General features: G+C 40.1%; 1 protein-coding gene across 1 annotated transcript in view; it reads left to right on the top strand.

Annotated features, from left to right (window-relative positions):
• Positions 1-1525: 1525 nt before the first annotated feature.
• The window catches only part of LOC132652905 (PRAME family member 8-like), an 83273-nt gene continuing 58179 nt past the window's right edge, over positions 1526-26619 (top strand). The window contains 4 exon segments of the mRNA XM_060378849.1: positions 1526-1812; positions 2266-2416; positions 2418-2875; positions 3623-4056. Coding sequence (XP_060234832.1) covers positions 1526-1812; positions 2266-2416; positions 2418-2875; positions 3623-4056 — 1330 coding nt within the window.

The following is a 26619-nucleotide window of genomic DNA, read 5'->3' as shown; positions in this document are numbered from 1 at the left end:
AACCATGCGGGTCACAAATGTATAAACACAGCCAGGGTAGTTGGCTCATATAGTAATCCTCCCAGCAGGAAGGCTGAGGCAGGAGGATCCCTGTGAATTGGAATTCTAAATTAACCTTACCTACAGAACAATGTTGTAAGAACACAATTCAAAAACAAGGACGACAAGAGCAAATAGAAGAGTAAATGAATAAGCAAGCAAATCAAAATTCAAGGTTCAGGAATTAGTATAGGTTCTCATGATTTTTATCCTATTCTTGGTTGTGTTTGCATTGACACTGAATGCTTGATTCAATCTAGAGAATGGGAAAACCCAAGGTGGGATTAAGTGTGTGGACTCCAATATGCAAGCAGATGGCAGCTTGTGGTTGGTAGGTGGGGCTGAAATAGGGAGGGGCTGGCAGGGTGGTATATAAAGGCTTCATGCGAGACAGAGGAGTCATTCCCTCAGTGACTTGAAGACTGTTCTGACAGCCTGGCTCTGCTGGGATCCAGAGACCCTGTGCTTATCAGTGCTCAGAAGAGGTAAGTCACTTTGATCTAAAGGACCAGGGCTCCTGAAACAGAGAGGTTAGGCCCAAGATGGGGAAGTCATTTATTTATTCATTTGTTTATTTATTTACTTACTTAAGTTTCTAAAGCCTTTTTTTCTGGATGTATATGATTTAAAACTACTTTTAAAATTTGCAATATTTTTATTGATTATTGGGCAATATCACATCATTGAACCTTGAGCACACTCACTTCCCAGTTCACACAGGTCAACCTCCCCAAGTCCCACCAATCAAAAAAAATCCCTTTGTGTGGCCAATACACTCACTGGAACATGCTCAAAGTTTAGGTGGCCAGCCTCTTGAAGAATCACAAGTTCGTCCCTACCTGCCCCCAGTCAGGAACCATCCACTGAAGAGTGTTAAACTTCTGCATCCTTACCATGCAATGTTGAAAAGTTCTCTTTGATGGCTTTTTGTGACAGTATTTTTCATTCCTGTCTCCTCATATGAACCTACTAAAGACAAGGTTTAGATTTAAATTCAGGTTCTTGACACAACTTTAATTAATACAGGATGGAGTATCAACCCAATTTCCAGGATCTTCTCGGTTTTTTCACAGGCGGTTTCCATGTTTTAGAAAAATTATGGGTAGGATGGGTGTGTCAACTTCCCATGTTCTGTTGTCCCAGGACTTGAGACATGATCTATGTCTGGTTTGCACACAAAGATGGTATTTAGCTTGACTACAGGGGACCCCTGCCCAATGGGGATGTGATTGAGTGGGGCATTGGTAAGGGTTGGATGGAACACTGGGGAATGTGTAAACTTGGGTGTGCTTCTCAGTGAGGGAGTTTCACTTTGAGACCTCCTATGAGGACAATGGCTTAAGCTGATGACTCCACCATCATCAAAGCAGTAACTCTGACCTAGAGTGTTTTTTCTAATAGTGAGGGGCTTTTCTAAACTGGATTGTGACAATGTATTCTCCCCTAAATGCCTCCCCAGGATCCTTCTGACTGAAGACCTTCCAGGATGAGTGCTCAGACACCACCCACACTCCTGAAGCTGGCAAGGCAGGCTCTGCTGAGAGATGAGACCTTGGACATGTCAGCTCTGGACAAACTGCCCATGGAGCTCTTGCCAGCACTGTTCAAGGAGGCCTTGACTGGCAGACACACTACAACTGTGAAGGCAATGGTGGCAGCCTGGCCTTTCCCCTGTCTCCCTGTGGGGGCACTGATGAAGACCCCTTACTTGGAAACCTTCAAGGCAGTTCTAGCAGGAGTAGATACATGGCTGCAAAGAAAGTTTCACCCCAGGTAAGCAATAAGCAAGTTCTGTGGAATGGAGCCTATGGATAAGAGGGAAGATATTGTGGGGTCAGGGAGAATGGCTTCTTCTTGAGAGTATCAGAGGCTCCTGATTGATCATCGGATAGAGAGACAGGGCCTTTGGAAGCTGTTCTTTGCTTGTGCTAAGAACTGTTGCCTATATCAGAGCTTGGAGCACATGTAGCCACACAGGAAAATGAGCTATCCCTGGCCTCCCCCAATCGCTAGTAATGGGACTAGGGGAAACTGAGTTACTTAGAGCAAGGAAACTTACCAGTGCTACCTATGCAGGTCAGGGAAAGCTTCTGCAGGGTGGGAAGTGGCTGCCGAAAAAACACCCACCTTAGCAGGAGTTAGAGCTAAATTTAGTGATGTGGAGGAAATGATGAGTCAGTGTGGGGTCTTGCCATGTAGCTGACACTTGACAAATTTTACCCACAGGAGGGGAAAACTTCAGTTTCTTGACCTGAGGAAGAAGTACCATGAATTTTGGAGCATATGGGCTGGTGTAGAGGATGGTGACTGCTCAGTAGAGAACCAAGATGAGCAGCAAGTAGTGAAGGTCCTTCCCAAATATGCACTGAGGCTGTTGCCTGAAGGTGGTAGCTGACCTTTGCCTCAGGCCACGTGTAGATGACGAACAAACATGCTTCTTACAGTGGGCCCAGCAGAGAAAGGGCTCCATCCAGTTCTGCTGTATGAAAATGACCATCTGGATTCAGCCTGTCCATGTTATCAAAGAGGTCCTGAAGGTTTTTCATCCAGAGCACATCCGGGAATTTGAACTGAACACAGAGTGGAATATATTTATGCTGGCATGGTTTGCTCCCTGCCTGGGCCAGATGAGAAATCTTCACAAACTCTTACTGGCACCCGTCTCTAAGAACATCAAGATTGGCAACAGGACAACAGACATGGAAGACAAGTGTATCAACAAGTTCATTTCTCAGTTCTCCAGATTCAACTGTCTCCAGCACCTCTCCTTCAGGAGGGTCTACTTTCTCAGAAACCGCATCAAAAGGGTCCTTAGTAAGCAAGGATGGAGAGCTGGGTTAGCTACCAGAGCAGACCTTTCTCTTTTGTTTTAAGGGTTAGTAGTTCACGATGCCTGCCAGTCAGTGAGTACAAGCATTTAGCACCCCTTGAATACAGAATGCATGTCTTGATTCCATGTATAATGAATCATAGTGTCAAATGCACTAAAATGAATCATAAAACCGAAGGTCAGATTCGGTAATGATGGGATGTAATTCTTCTTGGAATGATGCCCACCCAATCCAATGGAAAGGGAACAGGAAGGGGAGAGTGCAGTGAGGAATCGGTGGACTCACAAGCACAGTGTTGAGGGGAGCTCTGAACACTGGTCTGTGAGAACAGCCTCAGTCTCTCCCAAATTTCCCATGTGTGACAGGTTTTGAGTTTAAGTACAGCTGAGTGCCTGGGACAATGGGGATAGTGAGGATGTTAAATTACTACAATTGTGACTGTGAAGAGGCATTGATGGGATCCAGAGTGCAGTGAGTACACAGGAAGTGTCCCTAGAGCCTGCCAGGACTTTCATGTTTTGGAACTCCTTATGTGTGCTTCCTGAGCTCTTGGGCTGAACTGGCTTCTGCTTGAGATTGAGGCCAAGAGAAGAAGTGTCAGTTTGTCTTAAGAGAGGAGATTTCTGGAGGAAGCAACTAAAATGATGCCCTTTGAATCCTTGGGGAACTGGGCTTCTTCTGCCTCTATGTAAATGCAATCCCATACTCTCCAACACCATTTTCCAGAAAGTAACCTACTGGTCTATCCCTAGGTGCCTGATGACCCCATTGGAGACCCTGTCCATCACACACTATAACATTTCACAGTCAGACCTGAATTACTTCTCTGAGTGTCCGAAGCTTTTTCAGCTGAAACATCTGGACATGAAAGGTGTGGGCTTAAAGGCTTTGGATCTTATGCCTCTCCGAGTCCTCCTAGAGAAGGTGGCAGACACTTTGCAGTCCCTGGACATGAAGTGTTGTAGGATGAAGGACTCTCATCTCATTGTGCTCATACCTGCCCTCAGCAAGTGCTCCCAGCTGGCCAAGGTCAGTTTCTATTGCAATGACTTCTCCATGCCTATCTTGAGGAACCTTTTACAACACACAGCCAACTTGAGCAAGATGAATGTGGAACAGTACTCTGCCCCTCTCGAGTGCTATGATGACTTCGGTTATGTCTCCACAGAGAGCTTTACCCAACTCTGTGCTTAGCAAATAGATAGACTCAGGGCCATAAGGCAGCTGAAGCACATCTTCTTTGCTACACATATGTGTCCTCGATGTGGAGAGCGCTGTGTCTATGGCCGAAGATTCAGACCTTGTCTTTGTCAGAGGAGGCGGCAGTAAATAGAGAAACCTAACTTCTGCATTTGTAGCAATGGAAGGCTTGGGACACATCTCTCATGCTGGGAACTCAGAGGTTGTGGCTTCAGACTCTGCTCAAATTGTTAGTATCCAAATGATCAGAGAGCTGGATCTAGGATTCTGAAGGTGACATGGAGAACAATGGGACTGTGGGAACAGGGGTCTTGTGGAGTCAGAAAGACAGTTTTTCCTTTAAGCGTCCATCTGTCAGGACACTCTTGCCAGTGGCTTTGTCCTGCAGCTGTAAACCTGGATGTTCTCCCTCTGGGGTCTTTTTGTTTATCACCCTCACTGCCAGGGTCTGGAGGGTTCCATGACACAATGAATGGAAAAACACTGGTCTCTAGGTGACACTGGGTGAGACAAAGGTCATGCCAAATTGGCTTCCATAAAATGTCAGTTTTGGTGACACTTCTTCCATTCTTGTCCTTTTCTTGCCTGTGCTATAGTTACAACTGTCTTGTGTGGTTGTTCTTTCACATGCTCTGAAAGTTGACACTAAAGTGAGCAACATAGACACAGCTACTGTGAATATGAAGGTGGCTTTAATGGATCAGACCATTAATGTCCAGTACACTCAGGCCACAAGGCACCACGGACCCATGAGAGGTGACTGAAGAGAAGGAGAAGACAACACAGGGAAAAGTGAGCAGGCTTTTCAACGGTTATTTTCCTTCTAGTCTTAAAACCTTCTTTTCTTTCTCATTGAAATGCTATGGACTCTGGGCTAGCCTTGGACTCTTGAACTTATCTGGGTGAGACTACCACCATATACCAGTATATCCATCCCGCATGCTGCATGTCTCTAAGGCTGTATTCCTGTGGCCTCCCAAACTCTGTGAAGCAGGCATAGTGTATATAAAGGTGTCCAATGCCACATAAGTCCCTGTCCTGCAGAACACATTTTATTTATGGAAGAATTTTATTTTATGTCTTCAGTTGTGGTCTCTGTATTGATATATATAAGAAGAAAAATCTCCCTAGTCCTTGCCATTATATGCCCTTTTTCTGTATAGTAAGATATCAATAAAATGATTTATTTCTCAATTGTTTTCTTCTCCATTGAATTATTTATTGAACACCTAGAACAAGCTTTTTTTATGTTGTTGTTGTTATTGGTAACAAACATTTATTAAAACCTTATAGTTGAAAAAGAATTGTGGGTAGTGAACTCTGAGGTGGTTTCTGTATGATGTGTTTGTAATTATTTCAGTCAGGGGTGCCTTTCAAAATTATTACCATATTTAACCATAAGAATTAATAGAAGAACGTCAAACAATAAAAAATGGATGGTTTCTCAGAATGATAGGAAGTATATTTCCCCTTTTTCAATTTTACTTTTTAATTTAGTACAATTTATTCACTTTGTATCCCAGCTGTAGCCCTCCCCCTTGTCCTCTCACAATCCTGCCCTCCCTGCCTCTTCTCCTCTCTTGCCCATCCCCCCAACCACTTATAGGGGACATCCTCCTCCCCTTCCATCTGACCCTAGGCTATTAGGTTTCATCAGGACTGCCAGCATTTTCTTCCTGTGTGGTCTAGTACAGTTGCTCCCCTGCCCTGCGGGGGTGGTAGTCACAGAGTCAGGTACTGAGTTTACGTCAGAGACAGCCCTTGTTCCCCTTACTAGGAAGCCCATTTGAAGACTGAAATGCCATGGACTAAAAATGTGCAGGGGTTCTAAGATTATCTCCATGAAGGGTCTGTGGTTGGACTTTCACAAAAGACCCCTGAGCTCAGAGTTTTTGGTTCTGTTGTTCTTCTTGTGGAGCACCAGTCCCCTCCAGGTCTTTCTACCTCCCACTTCTTTCATAAGGTTCCCTTCACTCTGCCCAAAATTTGGCTATGAGTCTCAGCATTCCTTTAATACCCTGCTGGGTAGTGTCTTTTAGAGGCCTTCTGTGGTAGGCCCTCTGTGGTAGAATCCTCTCCTGTTCCCTTTTTTCTCCCTCTTCCTGTGTCAGTCCCATTTGCCTTTCTAAATGAGGACTTATCATCTTTCCCAGGGTCTTCCTTCTTGCTTAGTTTTTTTTTTCAATATAGTTTTTTATTTATTACAGTTTATGCAGTTCGTATCCCAGCTGTACCCCCCATCATCATCCCTCCCAATCCTGCCTGCTCTCTTTCCCTCATCTCCTCCCATGTTCCTTTTCCAGTCCACTGATAAGGGAGGACATTCTCCCCTTCCATCTGACCTTAGCCTATCAGGTCTCCTCAGGATTGTCTTTCCTAGTCTTCCTCTGTGGCCTGGTAAGGCAGTACACTGCCCTAGGGGAGAGGTGATCACAGAGTCAGCCACTGAGTTTATGTCAGAGACAGCCCCTATTTCCCTTACTAGGGTACCCATTTGGAGAATGAGCTGCCACGGGCAACAACTGTGCAGGGGTTCTAGGTTATCCCGATGAATGGTCCTTGGTTGGAATATTAGTCTCAGAAAAGACCCCTGAGCCCAGATTTTTTGGTTCTGTTGTTCTTGTGAGCTCCAGACCCTTCCAGGTCTATCTATATCTCACTTCCTTCATAAGATTCTCTGAACTCTGCCCAGTGTTTGGCTATAAGTCCCAGCATCTCTTGAATACCCTGCTGCGTAGAGTCTTTCAGAGGCCCTCTCTGGTAAGTTCCTGTCTCCTTCCTTATTTGCACCTTCTTCCAATGTCTATCCCATTTGCCTTTCTGAATAAGGATTGAGCATCTTACACAGGGTCCTCCTTCCTTAGCTTCTTTAGGTGTACAGATTTCAGTATGATTATCCTATATTATATGCCTATTATCCACTTATAAGTGAGTATATACCATGTGTGTCTTTCTGCTACTGGGATAGCTCACTCAGGATGATCTTTTCTAATTCCCACCATATGCCTGCAAATTTCTTGATTTCCTTGTTTTTAATTGCTGGGTAGTATTCCATTGTGTAAATGTACCACAATTACTATATCCATTCTTCAATTGAGGGGCATCTGGGTTGTTTCCAGATCCTGGCTATTATGAATAAAGCTCAATGTCTTTGTTGTATACTTGAGCAATTTTTTTGATATATGTCTAAGAGTAGTATAGCTGTATCTTGAGGAAGCAGTATTTCCAATTGTCTGAGAAAGCCCCAGTGGAGAGCACTGTGTCTATGGCATGGGATTCTGACTGTGTCTTTGCCAGAGGAGGCAGTGGTGAATAGAGAAACCTAACTTCTGCATTTCAAGAAATGGAGGGCTTGGGACACATCTCTCATTTTGGATGCTTAGAGCTTGTGGCTTCAGGCTCTGCTCAGTTTTAGTATCCAAATGATGTTTGCTGAGTAGGATATAGGAGACAGAAGTTAGCTTTGAGAACAATGGGACTTTGGGAACAGGGGTATTGTTGTGTCAGAAAGACGATTTTGCCTTTTGGTGTGGCTTCTGTCAGAACAGGGTAGCCAGTGGCTTTGTCCTGCAGTAGTAAACCTTGATGTTCTCCCTCTGGGGTCTTTTTTGGTTATCACCCTCCCTGCCAGGTTCTGGAAGTTTCCTTGACACCATGAATGAAAAAGCACTGATATCTAATGAGTGAGACAAAGGTCCATGCCAAATTGGCATCCACAAAATGACAGTTTTGATGACACTCATTCTTGTCCTTTTCCTTCCTGCAAAACAGTTACAACTGTCTCAGTGGCTATTCTTTTATATATAGAAAACGTTGAAACTGAAGTGAGCAACATAGACACAGCTCCTGTGAATATGAAGGGGGCTTTCGTGGATCACAGACAGTTAACATCCAGTACACTCAGGCCACAAGGCACCATGGACCCATTAGAAATGACTAAATGGAAGGAGAAGAGAACACAGGGAAAAGTGAACAAGCTTTTTAATGGTCATTTCTTCCCGTCTTAAAACCTTGTTTTCTTTTTCATTGAAATGCCCATGTACTCTGGGCTAGCCTTGGACTCTTGAACTTGTCTGGGTTAGACTACCACCATAAACCAGTATATCCATCCTGCATGCCACATGTCTCTAGGGCCATATTTCTGTGGACTCCCAAACTCTGAAGTAGCCATAGTGTATATACAGGTGTCCAATAATACATAAATCCTTGTGCTGCAGAAAACATTGTATTTATAAAATTACTGTATTTTGTGCCTTCACTTGTGGACTCTGTATTAATGTAAGAAGAAAAATCTCCCTTGTCCCAGCCATTATATTTTCTTTTTCTGTATAGTAAGATATCAATAAAATGATTTATTTCTGAATTGTTTTCTTCTTTATTGAAATATTTATTGAACACTTAGATCATGTTTTTTTTTTTGTTTTGTTTCGTTTTGTTTTTAAGGATGTCATTTTATTTTGTGTACTTTGTTATTTTGACTACTTGTATGTCTGTGTGAAGGTGTTTGATTCGGAACAGGAGTTACAGACAGTTGTGAGCTTCTTTCTGGGTGCAGTGAATTGAACTCAGGTCTTCTGCAAGAGCATTCAGAGCTCTTAACCTCTGAATCATCTCTGAACCTCTCTGCTTTCTTTTGTAGTATGATACTTCCCCCTGTCTAGCTCAGTTTTGTTGGCATCATCCCTAAACAATGGGCCAATGGTCCTTCTTGGTTTTCTTCTTAAGATTTACATGATAGAGGCTGGAGAGAGGACTTAGGATTAAATGTACTAGCTAATGTTCAAGAGGACCCAGATTCATTTCCCAGCACAAACATGACAGCCCACAACTGTCTGTGATCTAGTTCCAGGGCATCCAACATGTTCAAACAAAAAACATGTAAGCAAAACACAGCTGCAAGGTAAGAAATTATATAAAAGTTTAAAAACAGATTTATGCAATGTTTAAACTATTTCTTTTTAACAAGTTTAAACTGGGTATGATGGCACATGCCTTTAATCCCAGCATTGGGGGAGGCAAAGATAGATGGATCTCTGGGAGTTTGAGCATAGCTTGGTCTGCCTAGGCTACAAAGAGAAACCCTGTCTCAAAAAAGAAAAGAAAACAAAGTAAAACAAACAAATATTGTCTGTGCACCATGTAGTATTACATGTGTTTTCTGTGGTTCAAAAGTTGGCTTCAGAAAATGGGGTTGCAGCTATTTGTCAGATTCAATGTGGATGCTGGGAAATGGAACTGGCTCCTTGTTAAGTGCTGTCAGTGCTCTTGACTGCTCAGTCATTGCTCTAGCCCTTTTTCATTGCTAATCATTTAATGAAAATAGATAGTTCTTTCATACAATAAGTTCTGATTATTGCTTTTTGTCCACCAGCTCCTTTATGATCCTCCCTACCTTTTCTTCCATCCCAATCCAAACTCTCTTCTCTTCCCTAAAAAGACAAACAGGCATCTAAAGAATAATAAGAAGGAGCCAGGGAGTTGGAGAGATGGCTCATTGGTTAAAAGAACTGCTTGTTCTCCCAGAGGTCCCGGGTTCAATTCCCAGCAACCACATGGAGGCTCACAACCGTAATGTTGTCACTGGCAGGGACACCTGAATACCACCTGAGAGAGGGCTGGGGAGAGAGAGAGACAGGGTGACACAGAGAAGGACTCCTAGTCTACATGCTGATCAAAGTGTTGATTTAATGGACGTCAACTTAACACTTAAGTAGGCAGAAAAGGACAAGCAGTCTCTCAAGCAGGCAATTTTACTTAGCCAAAACATATGAGTGCTCACTCATGGTTACACAGAGCTTGCTGTCTGGTTACTATGGTAGCACAGAGTTTCTCAGGGTCAGAGCAATCTGCTGTAGGACCACCAAGGTCAGTCAGTCTATGAGACACTGGATTTTGGAAAATAGTCAGAGCCAAGAGACTGAGTTCCACTGTTGAGATGTGCATGCCAATTTACCAAAAACTCCAAATAGGCTGCCACAACTCCTCTCTTTCGAATTAAAACAAAGGGATCGTGCCTTTCTTAGGTGAGAGTGATTGCCAATAAGTATCTTACCTGTTATGGAAGAATCCCACTTATAGGGGGATTTCTGTGTCTTAGGTTGGTAAATATCTGATCACCCCAAACGTGTCATTGGCTAACCGGCCCATAACACAGGAAAGGAGAGGTTAAAGCTGACATTTGAGCTGGGCAAGCCCAGCCCCTACCCGGGGTGAGGGAGTCATAGCATGCTGCTCTTTCAATGGCATTAAATCTAGCTTGGCGCTATTGAGCTATGTGGACACATCTGGCAATTACAAAGATGAATAGTACCAGATCAGCCAAACAAAGGTGTGCTAACATGTACAAGAGGAACAAAAGGGGGTTTGGGCACTAAAGCCCAAAAGTGTAATTCAGACTTCAACGGATGAATCAGCTGCAGCAGGATCAGCAATATCATCACTTGGGGAATGATCTTGTTTCTTGATGTAATCCACTTGTTGCACCAGTCTCTCTGGCAGACATCGAGCAGCATCTTTAACCTACAAAAAGAACCACAAACATATCCTAGTGCCAAATCAAAATGGGGTTAAGTCCATGTCATGTATTATTCAAGGGGTCCCTCCATTTAACCATGGAGGTTTCAGGGTGCCAAAAATGTTTAGCTGCATATTTGCCATGTTTGTCCAGGTTAAAAAATTTAAATTGAGCTCTGGATGATCAAGGAAGACATTATTTCCCCTTTTTTGTCTTTTGTAAATACATCTTAATGGTGGCATGGGCACGTTGAAACATGCCTTGACCCATAGGATTATAAGGAATACCTATTACATACTTAATAAATAATTTTTTTAGAAAACATTTGAAAGGGCTGATTGGTATAAGCTGCTTTATTGTCAGTTTTAATTTGGTGTTGCATGCCAAGAACAGCAAATGCAGCCAAACAATGATCTATAATGAGGCATGCAGCTTCTCCAGAATGCAAGGTAGCAAAAATAAATCTTGTACAGGTATTAATTTTTACATGAATAAATTTTAATTTCTTAAATTTTATAAAATTGGGACCCAAGTCCTTTTCCTTGTTCCTAAAGAGGCCAATCTTGGGCTCTTACAGTCCATGGTCAGCTTCAAACTGGTGGTACTGGGTTCTCATTACAATCAACTGTATAGTTCCTTGTCTTTGCCTAATATATTCTAACAAGTTGTTAAGCAGCATGGTCAAAAATGACCAAAAACATTCTACCTTAGAGCTGTTATAGTTCTGGCTTTGCATATCCAGTATTGCAATTCTAGTTCCTATTCCAACTAAGCAGGTCCCCAAGATAATAGCTAATGGCAGGGAGCCCCTTTGACTTAGAATTTCAGCCTGTTAGGTGGGATTTTGGGCTGGTGGTCTCTTATTCTGAAACTGCTTCAATGATAACAATAGGACCATTAGCATCAGGGGTTAGGAAGGCTGAAATGCCACCCAAAGACTGGGCAGTGGGGCAGTCCTCAGGAGTGTCTGGTTAGCTGAGCCACCTGAAGAGGCAGTGAGCAATCATGTCAGCTTCCAGCAAGTCTAGATCTCAGGTTGTAGTCTATAGCTGATCCCAGATAGAATCAACCCAGTGAAAATCTGTCGAGAAAAACTCGAGACTAGAAACAGAGGGTTAAATTTGTCTACTAAATGGGAAAAGTGAGCAATCCCAATACTAAGGAAAAAACTCATCTGGGGTCTGTTTGAGCTATGTCAGATTCAGGTCTCATTACTTTTTGATTTCCTGAAACTCATGTAAATTTATCCAACGGTATCATTTTTTTCTAAGCTGTTTGTTTTGTAAGCTTGATAAACAATTTAAATGTGTCCATGGTCTGAAACTCTAACACTATAACTGTGGGTACAGATATTGGGAATCAGCCATCATGCCATTTCTTATAACTGGAAAGGTAGGCAGAAGTACACTAAAGGCTTTAGTATTGAACACTGGAAGCTTGGACTTTCCTTAACAAAGCAACTAGAAGGAATATGTTTAAAATATTATTAAATCATATTTCAAAGTCTACCTCAAAATGGAAGATATTCAAATTTACATCTCTAAATCTATTTCCAGAAGAGAAGCAAGAGAAAGTTAAAATCTCAAGCTTGTGACTGGATAATAAGCAGTCAGTGTTTCATCAGCTTATCTCAATTCTAATATTCAATATTATAACACTGAACTTCTGAGATTTTATAACAATATGAGCATATCAATAGCAGAGAAGGGGATGAATCTGAAATATTACCTGAAAATATTTATTTAGACCCTTTAATTGTTTTAATTAACTCTGCAACATTTTTCCAGATCTTTAAATAATTTTTAAATTTTCATACTTAAAATTTTATAACATCAAATCTTATGTAAATTCTGTCTTTTTATCTAGCCATTTATCATAAAACATAGGCAATTAACATGAAGTCTACATTAAAGGCAAACCTGTTTGCCTTTTTAAATAGAAGACCTAGTACCTAGTAATTTTAACTAATTAATAAACTAAACATTGAACTAAAAGTGGATCTAATTACCTGCTCTTTAAGTGCAAGGCTACCATTAGCTTAGCTTAGCCATCAATGTGATCAGAGACCTGATCCATGTACCAAAATGACAGTGACAAAGAGCCTAGGCAGCTGTCACTGGCTCCTGTGGTATCATGGAATCATGAACACAGGCAGTCCAGCAACCAGGCACAGAAAATGAGAGAAATTTTCTGTGGAGAAAGAGATGAGTGCATGACCTCACCTCGCCCTTGGCAACATGAAACATTGACTCTCTAGGTGTCCACAGTTTTGTCCACAGTTTAGTCTGGGCCCTAGCAGTGTGCCAGTTGGGGCAGTGTTTCCCAGTGGTTAGTGTACTACAATCCAGAGTTGCGTACAATACATAGAAGGGCTAGCAAATCTTGTGCATCCAATCACATTGTGTTGAGCCTAAACAGGAAAAAAGTATAAAGGACAAAAGTTTTGTTTAGCACTTAAGAGAGAACTAAACAAAGCTGGCAACCTTAGCTGGGATGGACAGTTCTGGCCATATCAAACCTATCAGCCAGAAACAACAACAACAACATACTAGCTTTAAAGCAGGACCTTTGCTTGTATGTTTTGTCTACCAATTTTGTGAGTTTTCTATTGCTGTTATTTATTTCTTGAGTTACTTATTCATTTATTTATTTATTGTTTTTTGATAAGGAGAGGAAGAGAGAAGAAGTGTGAGAAGAGCAGAGAAATAGGAGCATGGCTGGGTGGCCCTGAAGAGTTTAAGTTAAATGACTCCATTTTTAAATGAGGAGCCATCTTGACCAGGAGCTGAAATCAGATACCAGGAAATATCACAGAATGTGCACTTGGCAGAAAACAAAGTTAACTCTCCTAGCAACAGCCTCCAGGAAATACCACAGAATAAATATTGATAGAAAATAGAGACAGTCTCCCTGGCAATAATCAATGAGAATCAGTTGGGAAAAATCTCTCCAACATTCCAGATGTAGCTTAGAAGAATGACAATTGTGATTATGTAGATTATGTGATAATGTAGATTATGTGATTATGAAGGTCATCTCATCCCTATTGCTTTTACCCAATCCTGTCAGGTCAAGGCATGAATCCCTCCCCCCATAAGTTGTCATGCAAACCCCCTGCTGTGCTTTTTCCCTTTTAAAACCCTGCTCACCCAGGGCTCGGGGTCCCACTTCTCTACTGCTGTGTCACTGAGACTTGGGTCCTGAGTTTGATCGCTCTTGTAATATAGCTCTCTTGCTCTTACATCCAGTCGTCTCCTAGTGGTCTAGAAAGCATGGGGGCACCCAGACCAAGTGTCTTATATTGTAGTTTGGAAGGACCTAGTGATTCATCCACCTCCATGGATCAAGCCCTTTCTGATCCACATTAACAATCCTCCTTCCATAGGCTCTCCAAAACTAGAGGGTCTGGCTCACTTACCCCCCTTCCTCTGTTTTGCAGAATGGGATTCCCAGGGAAATAATTTTCCACCCCTCCATAAAGAGCTCCTCCTACTCCTCAGCTGGCTGTGGTCCCTTTATCCAGGTTGCAACCACCATTTGACTGAGCACCCAGGACCTGGAGCTGCTGGGCAACCTCGGGGGAACAAGAGGCAGATTCTACAGTTCTTCCCTTGTGGACCACCGGACTGCCAATGTGCTAATATCAATCAATCTCATCATTACTGGCTTTTTGCCACATCGGATCTTTATAACTGGAGAACTCAGAATGTCAAGTTCTCTGACAATTCTTGGGATTTGATTGATTTCTTTGAAACTGTTCTGTATACCTACCATCCCACCTGGGACGATTGCCAGCAGCTTTTAAAAGATTGGTCTGCCATAGAGGATCACAGACGTATTAATTCAGAAGCACGCCAAAATGTCCCAGACACTACAGCAGTCTCAACCACAGATCAAGTCCATATTGATGATTACTTTCTCTACCAGAGGCCCAGGTGGGATTACAACATAACTCCAGGTAAGGAACATCTCCTAGTCTACCATGAGACTCAGTTGGCAGGGCTCAAGGCTACTGCAAGATGGCCTATTAATTTGGCCAAGGTGTATGATGTCAGACAGTGAACAGATGAAAGTCTAGCCACCTTTCTTGAAAGGATTAATGAAGTCTTCCACAGGTATACTCATGTTGATCCAGAGAAGCCTGAACATACAGGCACGGTTGCTTTGGCTTTCATTAATCAGACTGCTCCAGACATAAAAAAGAAATTACATAGAAGGGAGAGAATAGGACAAATGATGCTGTAAGATTTAGTTGAGGTAGCTGAGAGAGTGTACAATAACAGGGACAGTTCTGAGGAAAAGCAGTTAAAGACAGGAAGGGCCTTAAACCGGGATCTGGCAAAGGTTCTATTGGCAAACAATGTTCTGGACCCTGGAGTAAGAAAGCACATAGCCAATGACACAAGGTCTGGAGGATGACATAAACCACCACTGGGTAAAAACCAATGTGCACATTGTATGGAGGAAGGTCACTGGTTTAGAGAATGCCCATGGAGGGCACCCAGGTCCCAGATTAAGGTACTGGGGTCCAAGAGACCATAAGTATGAGTGGGGCAAATTGGAGATTGCAATGTGCACATAGGCCCCAAAGTTCAGGACACATGGAGAAAATAAATGAAATATTAAAAGAAGCCTTAACTAAATTGACCTTGGAAACTTGCAATAACTGGGTGCTGCTCCTCCCCTTTGTCCTTCATAGGATTAGGAATTCCCCTTACCAGCTAGGGTTAATTCCCCTTTGAGATTCATGTATGGGATGCCAGCCATCCCCTATAGTACCCAACCTTAAGACTGATTCTTTTGATGAAATGGATAAAACAAGTTTTGAGAAATGTTTAAGACTTCTGTGCAAGCAGACAGCTCTTAAAGGGTCAAGAGCTGCTTCTCAGGTGAGAAAGCTGTAAGCCTCTATGGTCGTAAAAATTGGATTCAACAGGTAGCAAGATGTTCCTCCCTAGAAATTACAGCTAAAAGAAGTAAAAATGAGTTTTATAGTTTTGTCTGTTTGTTTGAATATGTAATTTTACTATGTTCTATAGACCTTGATGTCTGATTATTAGTTATTAAGTATATAAAGACTTTACATAATTTCTGTCACTTCTTAAAAACCAGGTTTATAAAAATAATAATGTTTGAAACTCTGTTTATATAAACTTAAATGGCACCTCTGTATGTTTGGATAGAAGAACTTTTCTTGCTGACAGCCAAAGTTTATAACATCAAAATTATACCCTTGATATGAATTTTAAAAATATTGAAGTGTTTGCATTGATAAAATTTGTTTTTGACTTTTAGAACTATGGTTATACTTAATAATTTTATTCTTTAAAAAGCTACTTCATTTTGATATTGCAAAGACATATTTTTTCTCTAAAAATATGTTTATTTCAAAATTGCAAAAACAGGTTTTAAGAAAATATGTTTAAGACTATGAAATGTTTTTAGGTTTATCAGGCATTTTAAACAATGACCTTGTGCAGTTTAACAGGGAATTTGAAATAGTTTCTCAATCCTTTGGGGAAGGACTAAAGACTTTGGTATTTATTTTGTTAATTTTACCAAGTGCTACCAAGCCATATTGTTTGAGCCAATTAAGAAAATTGCAGTTTTTACAGTGTATCATATGAGGATAATTAAAATCCATGAAATAATGTAATAATAATAAATATATATACATAATAAAATTTTTAGGTTGTCTGAAAAGCTAGAGAAGTGTCTGGTTAAACCAGAAGAATGATTCCGGTAAAAGCGTAACCTGAAGACATACAGAATGATATAAAAGGTCAAAATATGTATGGAAAACCAGAGGGCACATGAACTGTATTAGTTTTTTTATTTTTTTTATATCTTCAAATATGATTTGAAAAAGAGCTGTAAAATATGTTGCTCTTCATTCAAAAGGCTGATGTTTCTTTAATGCAATATGTTTTCTTATGTTCTTTAAAGGGAACTACAGGGGTACATTCATTGCTAACTATTATATAAAATATACACCTGGTTGCCAGTTCCTATATAAATAATTTAATGCTGTTTCTTTCTGGTTGATAGGTTTGAGATGGCCAGAATTGTCCATCCCTGCTAAGGTTGCCAGCTGCATTTATTTCTCCATTTAGTGCTAAACAAAACTTTTTTCTGTTAAGCTTTTTTTTTTTTTTTTTTTTTTTTTTGCTGTTTAGTCTCAATGCAATGTGATAGGGTGAGTAAGATTTGCTAGTCCTTCTATGTATTGTATCTGATTGAAAGTTTTGCTTTGATTTTAGTTCAGAAAGATATTTAAAGATATGCTAATGACTGCAGTTGGTTATAAGAGTGAGCTTTAGCTAGTCTTTTGTTTATGTTTTTAAGGTTAAACTTGGGATGGATAACTATAAAGTTTGCCTATGTAAATCTACTTGTGATAGATATGGTTTTAAAAAATTCATCTAAGAAATGTGCCAGAATTAGAGATTATGGCATTCTATTTTATAGGATGCAATTTAAAATAAATAACTAAAGATAGGTAAAAAATAATTCAGATATGCTGGCCCTTAAGCTTGTCAGAGATCTGATGAATATGACATTTTAAGAGGTGTAAGCTTATTATAACAGAGAGTTCCTAAATTCTGGCAGGAGCTACCCCAATGTCTCTGACAGAGGACTTTGACTCTGGATTATGATATTCAGGCAAGATTGCCTCAACTACATACTGCTAGGGCCCAGCCTAAACTGTGGACAAAACTGGGGCCACCTGGAGAGTCAATGTTTCATGTTGTTAAGGTTGAGGTAATGTCATTCTCTCCTCTCTTTCTCTACAGAAACAGACTCTCATTTTCTTAGCCTGGACGCTGGACCACCTTTGCTCATGATGCCATAAGACCACAGGTGTCCCAACCTGAGGCACTTCATCGGGTTCCTAAAGAGGGGGTGGAAGTAATGAGGGGGAGAACAAGAAACACAAGGAATGAAGCCAAGTCTGTTTGTCTGATCAAGGCCTGGTTTATTAGAAATTTTTACCCTACTTATATAGGGAGAAGGCAGGAAAATGGGGGAAGGTTAATTACCACTGCAGGAGATAGGAAGAGTGCTTTCATGGTTTAAATATTGCACCTGCAAGATACCATAAGGATGTTTTCTTAAGATATCTCACGGATGCTCTAAAACATCCTCACAAATCTATCACCCATGATTTAGGGTCCTAGGTAACTTTGTCACTAAATAGCTTTAGGTCTCCACTAAATGACCTTTGCTCACTATTTGGCTTTGCCTTCAGTAAATAGCTTTGTCTCCACTAAATAGCTCTGGCTCACTATTTGACTTTGGCTTCAGTAAGTAGCATTGGCTCCCAGCACAGAGGAGCCAGGGACAACTTCATAGAGTAATGGGCTGATTAGTTGTCACTGACATTTTGATTGGTACATGGATTGGACCATATTTATCCTTCTAAGGTCTCTGATCACATTAATGGCTAAGCTAATCTAGTAATAACTTTGCAGCTAACGAAGCAGATAATGAGATCCATTGCTAGTTCATTGGTTACTTTATTAGCTAGTTAGAACTACCGGGTACTAGGTTTATTATTTGCCTTTCCTACAGGCTTCATGTAAATTGTCTATATTTTATAATAAATAGCTGGATAAAAAGATATATGATTCATATAAAATTTAAGGATATAAAACTTTAAGTTTTGAAAATTTAAAAATTATTATTTAAAGATCTGGAAAAATGTTTTAGAGTTAATAAAAAATTAAAGGGTCAAAATTAATACTTTATGATAATATTTCAGATTTCTACCCCTTCGCTGCTATTGATATGCTTATATTGTTATAAAATCTCAGAAGTTCAGCATTACAATATTGATTAATAAAAGTGGGATAGGCTGATAGAACACTGACTGCTTATTATTCAGTCACAAGCTTGAGCTTTTTATTTTCTCTTGAGGTAGACTTTGATATAAGATTTAGGAATATTTTAAGCCTATTCCTTTTAGTTGCTTTGTAAAGGAAAGTCCAAGCATCCAGAGTTTAATACTAAAGCCTTTAATGCACTTCTGCCTAACTTTCCAGTGTAGAAGAAATGGCATGATGGCTGATTACCAACAACTATACCCACAGTTAAAGTGTTAAACATTTAGACCATGGACACATTTAAATTGTTTATAAAGGTTACAAAACAAGTCTCTAAGAAGAATTCTGTTGGATGCAGTTTAAGCTGTTATTTACAAAATGTTGATATATTATTTTTCTGAGTCTTTTTATAGATTTCCTTTTGCAAACTAAAAATTCATATGACTTTTAAGAAATCAAAAAGTTGTAATACCTGGTATTACAACAGATATGGTATAGGTCAGATGAGTTATTTCCTTGATTTTGGGATTTCTCACTTTTCCCATTTAGAAACTTCTGTTTCTAGTCTGAATTTGTCTCAGCAGATTTTTCACCTGTTTGAAAATGCAGGCTGAGATCTGAACTTGCTGGAAGCTGACATGATTGCTCACTGACTCCTCAAGTGTATCAACTAACCGGATTCTTCTGAGGACTGCTGCATTGCCCAGCCTTTGGCTGGCATTTCAGCTTTTCTAGCCCATGATTCCAAGAGTCCTTTTGTCACCTTTGAATCAGATTCAGAAGAAGAGATATTCAGTCCAAAATTCTGCCTATTAGGCTGAAAATCTAAGTTAAAAGGGGCTCTCTGACATTAGCTATTTTCTTCAAGACCTGCTTAGCTGGAGTAGGAACTACTGTTGCAACACTGGATTTATAAAGCCAGAATTATAACAGCTCAAAGGCAATATCTTTTGCTTTTGATCATTTTTTGGACCATGCTTGCTTAAGAAGCTCTTAGGATACATTAGGCAAAGACTAGGGACTATACAGTTGATGGTGATGAGAACCAAGTCCTGGCAGTTTAAAGCTGACGATGGGCTGTAAGAGCCCAAGATTGGCTTCTTTATGAACAAGGAAACGGGGGAATGAAGAATGAAGTTAGCCTGGGTGACTCCATGTTGAAATAAGGAGCAATCTTGAGCAGGAGCTGAACTTGGGCACCAGGAAATATCACAGAATATGATCTTGGCAACAAACAAAGTTAATTTTTCTAGCAATAGCCTCCAGGAAATATCACAGAACAAATACTTGATAGAAAATAGAGACTCACCCTGGCATCCATTGGTGAAAATCAGTTGGGAAAGTATTCCCCAATGTTCCAGATGTAGTTTAGAAGAATAATTATTGTAAGTTAGATTCCAGCTAGATGGTCATCTCGTCCCTCTGACTCTTACCCAATCCTGTAACTCTAAGTCATGAACCCCCCTGCTTACTGTCAATGGAAACCCCCTGCTTACAGTTTTTCCCTTTAAAAACCCTGCACACTCAGTGCTCAGAGTCCCACCTCTCTACTGCTGGGTCAGTGAGAATTGGGTCCCAAGTTAAATCGCTCTCATAATAAAGTCCTGTTGCTTTTGCATTGAGTCATCTCCTGGTGGTCTTTGAGGGTCTCATGATCTTGGCATAACACTCTCTGTTACTGAACCTCAGTGCTGAGTGTTTATTCTTGGCTAGGTGAAATAGTTTCAATCTATAACCCAGGCTAGACTCAAACTACAGATGATCCAGTTTCTGCCTCTTTTTTATTTAAAGAAATTTATTTGTTTTGATTTTGTATACATTGGTGTTTTGACTACATGTATGTCTGTGTGAGAGTGTCAGATATCCTAGAACAGGAGTTACAGATAGTTGTGAGCTGCTATGTGGGCACAGTGAATACAACTCGGGTTCTCTGCAAGATCATTCAGTATTCTTAACTGCTGATCCATCTCTCCAGCCCTTTACCTCCTCTTGTAGTATGAAGGTTTTCCCTCTCTAGCTTCCGTTCTTGGTGGCATCATCCCTAGACAATTTTTCCATAGGAGACAATATTTACATACTAGAGGTTGGAGAGATGGCACAGCACTTAAGAGCACTAGCTGCTCTTCTAGAGGGCTCAGGTTCAGTTTCCAGCACAAAAATGACAGCCTAAAAATATTTGTCATCCAGTTCCAGGGGATCCAACACTTTCACACAAACTTGCACATAGGCAAAACAAGAATTCATATAAAATACAAAGTAATAAATAACATAAAAATTCAAAAAAAGATTCATGTAATGTTTATACTGTTTCTTTTTAACAACTTTAAGCTGGTTTTGCTGGCACATGCCTTTAATCCCAGCTCTGTGGGAGGCAGAGGTGGACAGATCTCTGTGAGTTTGAGCCAAGCCTGGTCTGCAGAGCTACAAAGAAACTCTGTTTCAAAAAAAGTAAGGAATAACTAAGTGTAATGCCAGGTTCACAGGACATCCAGAGACCACCATGAAGCTACTTGATGCAGTTGAAAGAGAGCTTTATTACAAGTGCATTGAACTCGGGACCCAAGTCTCTCTGATTCAGCAGTAGAGAAGTAGACCTGGAGAAGACAGGAGCCCCACAAGGAGAGCAACAGAACCAGAAAATTTGAACACAGGGGTCTTCACAGCGACCCATACTCCAATCAAGTACCAGGCATGGAGATAACCTAGAACCCCTGTGCAGATGTAAAACATGGCAGTTTAGTCTCTAAGTGGGTTACATATTAATGGCAAGAGGGACTGTTTCTGACAAATTCTGATTGGCCTGCTCTTTGATCACCTCCCCCTGAGGGGAGAGCAGTCTTATCAGGCCACAGAAGATGACAATGCAGCCACTCCTGATGTGATCTGATAGACTAAGATCAGAAGGAAGGAGAGGAGGACTTCCCTTATCAGTGGACTTGAGGAGGGGCATGTGTAAAGAAGGGAGAGAGAGGGTGGGTTCAGGAGTGGCTTATGGGAGGATACAAAGTGAATAAAGTGCAAAAAATTAAAAAATTAATAATAAAAAAGATTAAATGCGTAAGTAAATAATTAAATAAATGACCATCCAATGGAAAAAAATGTATAAGGCAATAAAACATTTAAAGTTTATCAGGCATTTTAGACAATGTACTGGGGCATTCTAACAGGGAACTTGGAACAGTTTCTCAATCCTTTGGGGAAGACAGAAGACTTTGGTATTTATTTTCTTAATTTTACAAAATGAAACCAAGCCATATTATTTGAGCCAATTAAGAAAATTGCAGTTTTTCAATATATTATGTCAAAATGATAAAACAATAAAAAGGGTTCTGATGAAAACTTTTATATGGTTTAAAAACAAGATAATGTCTGGTTAAATAAAAAAAAAAAAAAAACGGAGCTGGGAAAAGCCTCTACTGAAGGTAAATACACTGTTATAAAGGGTATAAGATATGTTGCTCTTCATTTAAAGGCTGACATTTCTTCAATGTGAAAAGGTTTTTTTATGCTCTTTAGGCCTGGTTTATATTGGGTTATATTTAAGTTATTGCTAATTATTATAAAAATATATGCCTGGTTGCCAGTTCCTATATAAATGATTTAATGCTGTTTATTTCTGGCCGATGGGTTTGAAATGGTCATAATTGTCCATCTCTAAGGTTGCCACTTGTGTTTAGTTCTCCGTTTAGTGCCAAATGAAACTTTTGTCCTTTATGCTTTTTTGCTGTTCAGTTTCAATGCAATATGATAGGAGGAGCAAGATCTTCTGGCCCCTCTATGTATTGTAATTCATTGAAATTTAGCTTTGATTTTAGTTCAGAAAGATATTTGATGTTATGCTAGCGAATGTTAGTTATAAGAATGGATTTTATCTGGTCCTTTGTTTACGTTTTTAAAGTTAATCCTAGAATGGGTAATTATAATGTTGTCCTATGTAGATCTACTTCAGATAAATATGGGTTTAAAATATTTATTTAAGGAATATGCCAGAATTAGATTATGATATTCTATTTCATAGGATGTAATTTAAAATTAAAAAAAAAAATCAAAAAGAGATGAAAAATAATTCAGATATGCTGGCCCTCAACCTTGTCAGAGATTTGATCGATATGGCATTTTAACGTGTGTAAGCTTATTATGACAGAGAGACCCAAAATCCTGGCAGTAGCTCCCCAAGGTCTCCAAGAAGATTTGGGCACAATGCAACTCTGGATTATGGTATGCTAACCACCTGGCGAGATGGCCCCAACTGGTCCACTACTAGGGTGCAGCCTAAACTGTCTACAAACCTGAATACCTGGAGAGTCAATGTTTCACATTGCTAAGGGTGAGGTGAGGTCATTCTCTCATTTCTTTCTCCACAGAAACATTTCTTTCTCTCATCTTCTGTGCCTAGTCACTGGATTATCCTGGACTATGATGCCATGAGACCACAGGAGGCAGGGACAGCTGCTTAGAGCAATGGAATGACTAGTTGTCACTGTCATTTGGATTGGTACATGGATTGGTACATACTTATCCTTCTCAGGTCTCTGATTACATTGATGGCTAAGGTAAGCTAATGGTAGCCTTGCAGCTAAAGAGCAGATAGTTAGATCCATTGTTAGGTTAATTCATTAATTAGTTAAAATTATCAGGTACTAGGTCTTCTATTTGAAAAAGGCAGGCAAGTTTTCCTTGCCTACAGGCTTCATGTCAATTATCTATGTCTTATGAAGAATGGCTGGAAAGAAAGATAACGGAGTTTCTATAGGGTCTGAGGATTTAGGAGTTTAGCTTCTGAGAATCTAGAGAATGTTGTTTGGTCTGGAAAAATATTTCAGAGTTTATAAACGTAAGAAAGATTTGAGAGTATAAGTAGATGTTTTAAGGTATATGAATATGAATTGTAATGATACAGAAAAGTGATTTCAGGCATATTGAAACTAGGAGATATTTCAGATTTCTGTCCTCACTCTGCTATTGTTGTGCTTATGTTGCTGTAAAATTTCAGAAGTCCAGAGTTTTGACATTGACCAATAGGTTTCTGATAAGTTGATGAAACACTGATTGATTATTCCCCAGTCACAAGCTTGAAATTTTCATTGCCTTTTCTTTGTCTTCTAGAGATAGATTTAGAAATGCATTTCATTATGATAAACACATCCATACACGGTGTATATCTGACCCATAAGCCAGAGCTTTTACTATGATATTTTTAATATCTGCCATATCTGAGATAGACTTTGATATAGGATTTTAAAATATTTTAAATCTATTTCTCTAGTTGCTTTGTTAAGGAAAGTCTAAGCATTCAGAGTTTAATACTAAAGCCACTAATGTATTTCTGCCTAACTTTCCAATGTAACATGAAGATGGAAACTAAAAGTAAATGCTGAATGTACAAGAAATGGCATGATGGCTGATTACCAACTGCTGTACCCACAGTTAAAATGTTAGAGTTTCTTATCATGGACACACTTAAATTGTTGCTCACTCCATTGGATGCAGTTTTACCTGTTATTCACAAAAGGGTTGTTAATATATTATTTTTCTGAGTCGTTTTATATATTTCCTTTTGCAAACTCAAAATTTATATGACTTTCAGGAAGCCAAAAATTCATGAGACCTGAATCTGACATAGCTCAAACAGACCCCAGATGAGTTTTTCTCTGGTCTTGGGATTCCTCATTTTTCCCATTTACTAGAAAAAAATTTAATTTCTGTTTCTAGTTTAAATTTGTCTCAGCAGATTTTCACCTGTTTGAGACTGCAAGCTGAGATCTGAACTTGCTGGAAGCTGACATGATTGCTCCCTGCCTCTTCAGGTGGATCACCTAACCAGATGTGTGGAGAGCCAAGCTCTGCCGGGCCCTAAAGATGGAGCTGCCTTCTGCCTCTGGTAGGTAAAAGCTCTCAGTAATCAACTCCTTAATTGGTTGTGTATGTGCATCGGGCTCACTTCCACAGTTGTGGACTAATCTGCAGGAGCCTTGTAGCTTGTCAGGATTGGCTGGCCATAGGCTATTTATTTGACCTGCTGGGTTTCCCGAGAGTTAGAAGATTGTACAAGGTTCCTGAATAAACTGCATTGAGAAGAGTCCAGTGTTGCTTTTTCCTTGCTGGTCGAGGCAGTCTCGACACAGATGTTTCTAAGGACTGTCCATCCTTAGGCTGGCATTTCAGTCTTTCTAACCCCTCCTTATTACACCCCCACCTTCCAACCACAAGCTGCCATCTGCTTGCATATTTGAGTCCAAACACTTAATCCCACCTTGGGTTTTCCCATTCTCTAGATTGACTCAAGCATTCAGTGTCAATGCAAACACAATAAAAACAGAATAGGATGAAAATCATGTGTCCACTTACTAATTCCCTAACCTTCAATTTTTATGGTTTGGTGCTTATTTATTTACTCTTCTATTTGCTCTTGTTGTCCTTGCTTTTGGATTGTGTTCTGAAAACATTGTTCTGTAGGTAAGGTTAACTTGGATTTCCAATTCACAAGGATCTTCTTGCCTAAGGGTTCCTGCTGGGAGAATTACTATGTGAGCCAAAGCTCCTAGCTGTCCTGGCCTCAGGCTGGCCTCAAACTCACAGATCTCCCTGCGTCTGTCTCCATGAGTTCTGGGGTTACAGAAGAGTGCCACCAGGCCAACTCCTCATGCTTTATCTTTGGATTAGTTTCTGTATTGGTTTGTCTATTTTCTCTTATTCTGAATTGTTTGTTTTTGTTTTATTTTCTTATAACTCTATTTCTGGTATTGTTTTTTGTTTGTTTGTTTGTTTCTTTGTGGGTTAGTTTTTTGAGACAAGGTTTCTCTGTATAACTCTGCCTGTCCTGGAACTCACTTTGTAGACCATGATGGACTCAACTCACAGAGATCTCCTGACTCTGTCTCCTGAGTGCTGGGATTAAAGGTATGTACCACCACAGCTGGCTCCCTCTCTCTCTTTCCCCTTTTTAAGATTTAATTATTTTATGTTTGTGAATGCTCCTCTGCATGTACATCAGCATGATAGAAGAGGGCATCAGATCACATTATGGTTGTGAGCCTCCTTGTGGATGCTGAGAATTGAACCCAGGACCTCTGGAAGAACAAACAGTGCTCTTAACAACTGTGCCATCTCTCCAACCCCCTGGCTCCTTCTTATAATTCTTTTGTGCCTGTTTGTCTTCTAAGGGAAGAGAAGAGAGTGTGGATTGGGATGGAAGAGAATGTAGGGAGGATCACAGAGAAGCTGGTAAAGATGAAGCCATAATCAGAATGTGCTGTATGAAAAAGTATTTATTTTCAATAAACAAAGTGTAAAGAGAAAGGGCTGGAGAGATGACTGATTCAGCAGCTCTCACATATCTGCAACCCCATTTTCTGAAGCTAACTTCTGACATCGAGAAGACACTCATAATACTCCATGGTACACACTGATTATTTGGCTTTGTTTTGTCGTGTTTTTTTGAGACACACTTTCTCTGTAAACCAGGCTATGCTCAGTCTCACAGAGATCTACCTGAGCTTGCCTCCACCAGTATTGAGATTAAAGGCATGTGTCATTATGCCAAGGTTAAAGTTTTTAAAAAGAAATAGTTCAAACATTACATAGATCTATTTTTGAATTTTTATATAATTTATTACCTTGTATTTTATGTGCATTGGTGTTTTCTCTACCTGTATATTTCTGTGAAAGTGTTGAATCCCCTGGAACTGGAGTTACAGATAGTTGTGGGCTGTCATATTTATGCTGGGAAATGAACCTCTGTTTACTGGAAGAGCAGCTAGTACACTTAAGTGCTGAGCCATCTCTCCAACCTCTATTATGTTAATCTTAAGAAGCAAATCAGGAAAGACTAGCTTGGCACATTGTGTGGAGATGATGCCACCAAGAATGGGAGCTTGACAGGGAGAAGCTTCATACTACAAATGGAGGCAGAGGGCTGGAGATGTGGTGCAGCAGTTAAGAGCACTGAATGCTCTTGCAGAGGACCCAGGTTCTAGTCACTGCACCCACAGGGCAGCTCACAACTGTTTGTAACTACTGTTCCAGAATCCAACACCCTCACACAGACAAACATGCAGTCCAAACAGCAATGCACACAAAATAAAAAGAAATAACTTCTTTAAAAAAAAAAAACTATGTTCTGAAATACAAAGTTAAAAACTGTTACTAACATTAAAAAATAAAAATAAAAATACATGTTCTGAAGCAATATATAGATTTAATACATTCCTAT

Source organism: Meriones unguiculatus, chromosome 3 (assembly GCF_030254825.1).
Source record: "Meriones unguiculatus strain TT.TT164.6M chromosome 3, Bangor_MerUng_6.1, whole genome shotgun sequence".
Taxonomy (NCBI): Eukaryota; Metazoa; Chordata; class Mammalia; order Rodentia; family Muridae; genus Meriones; species Meriones unguiculatus.
The sequence above is the reverse complement of the archived record's forward strand: the minus strand, read 5'-3'. Positions and strand labels throughout refer to the sequence as shown.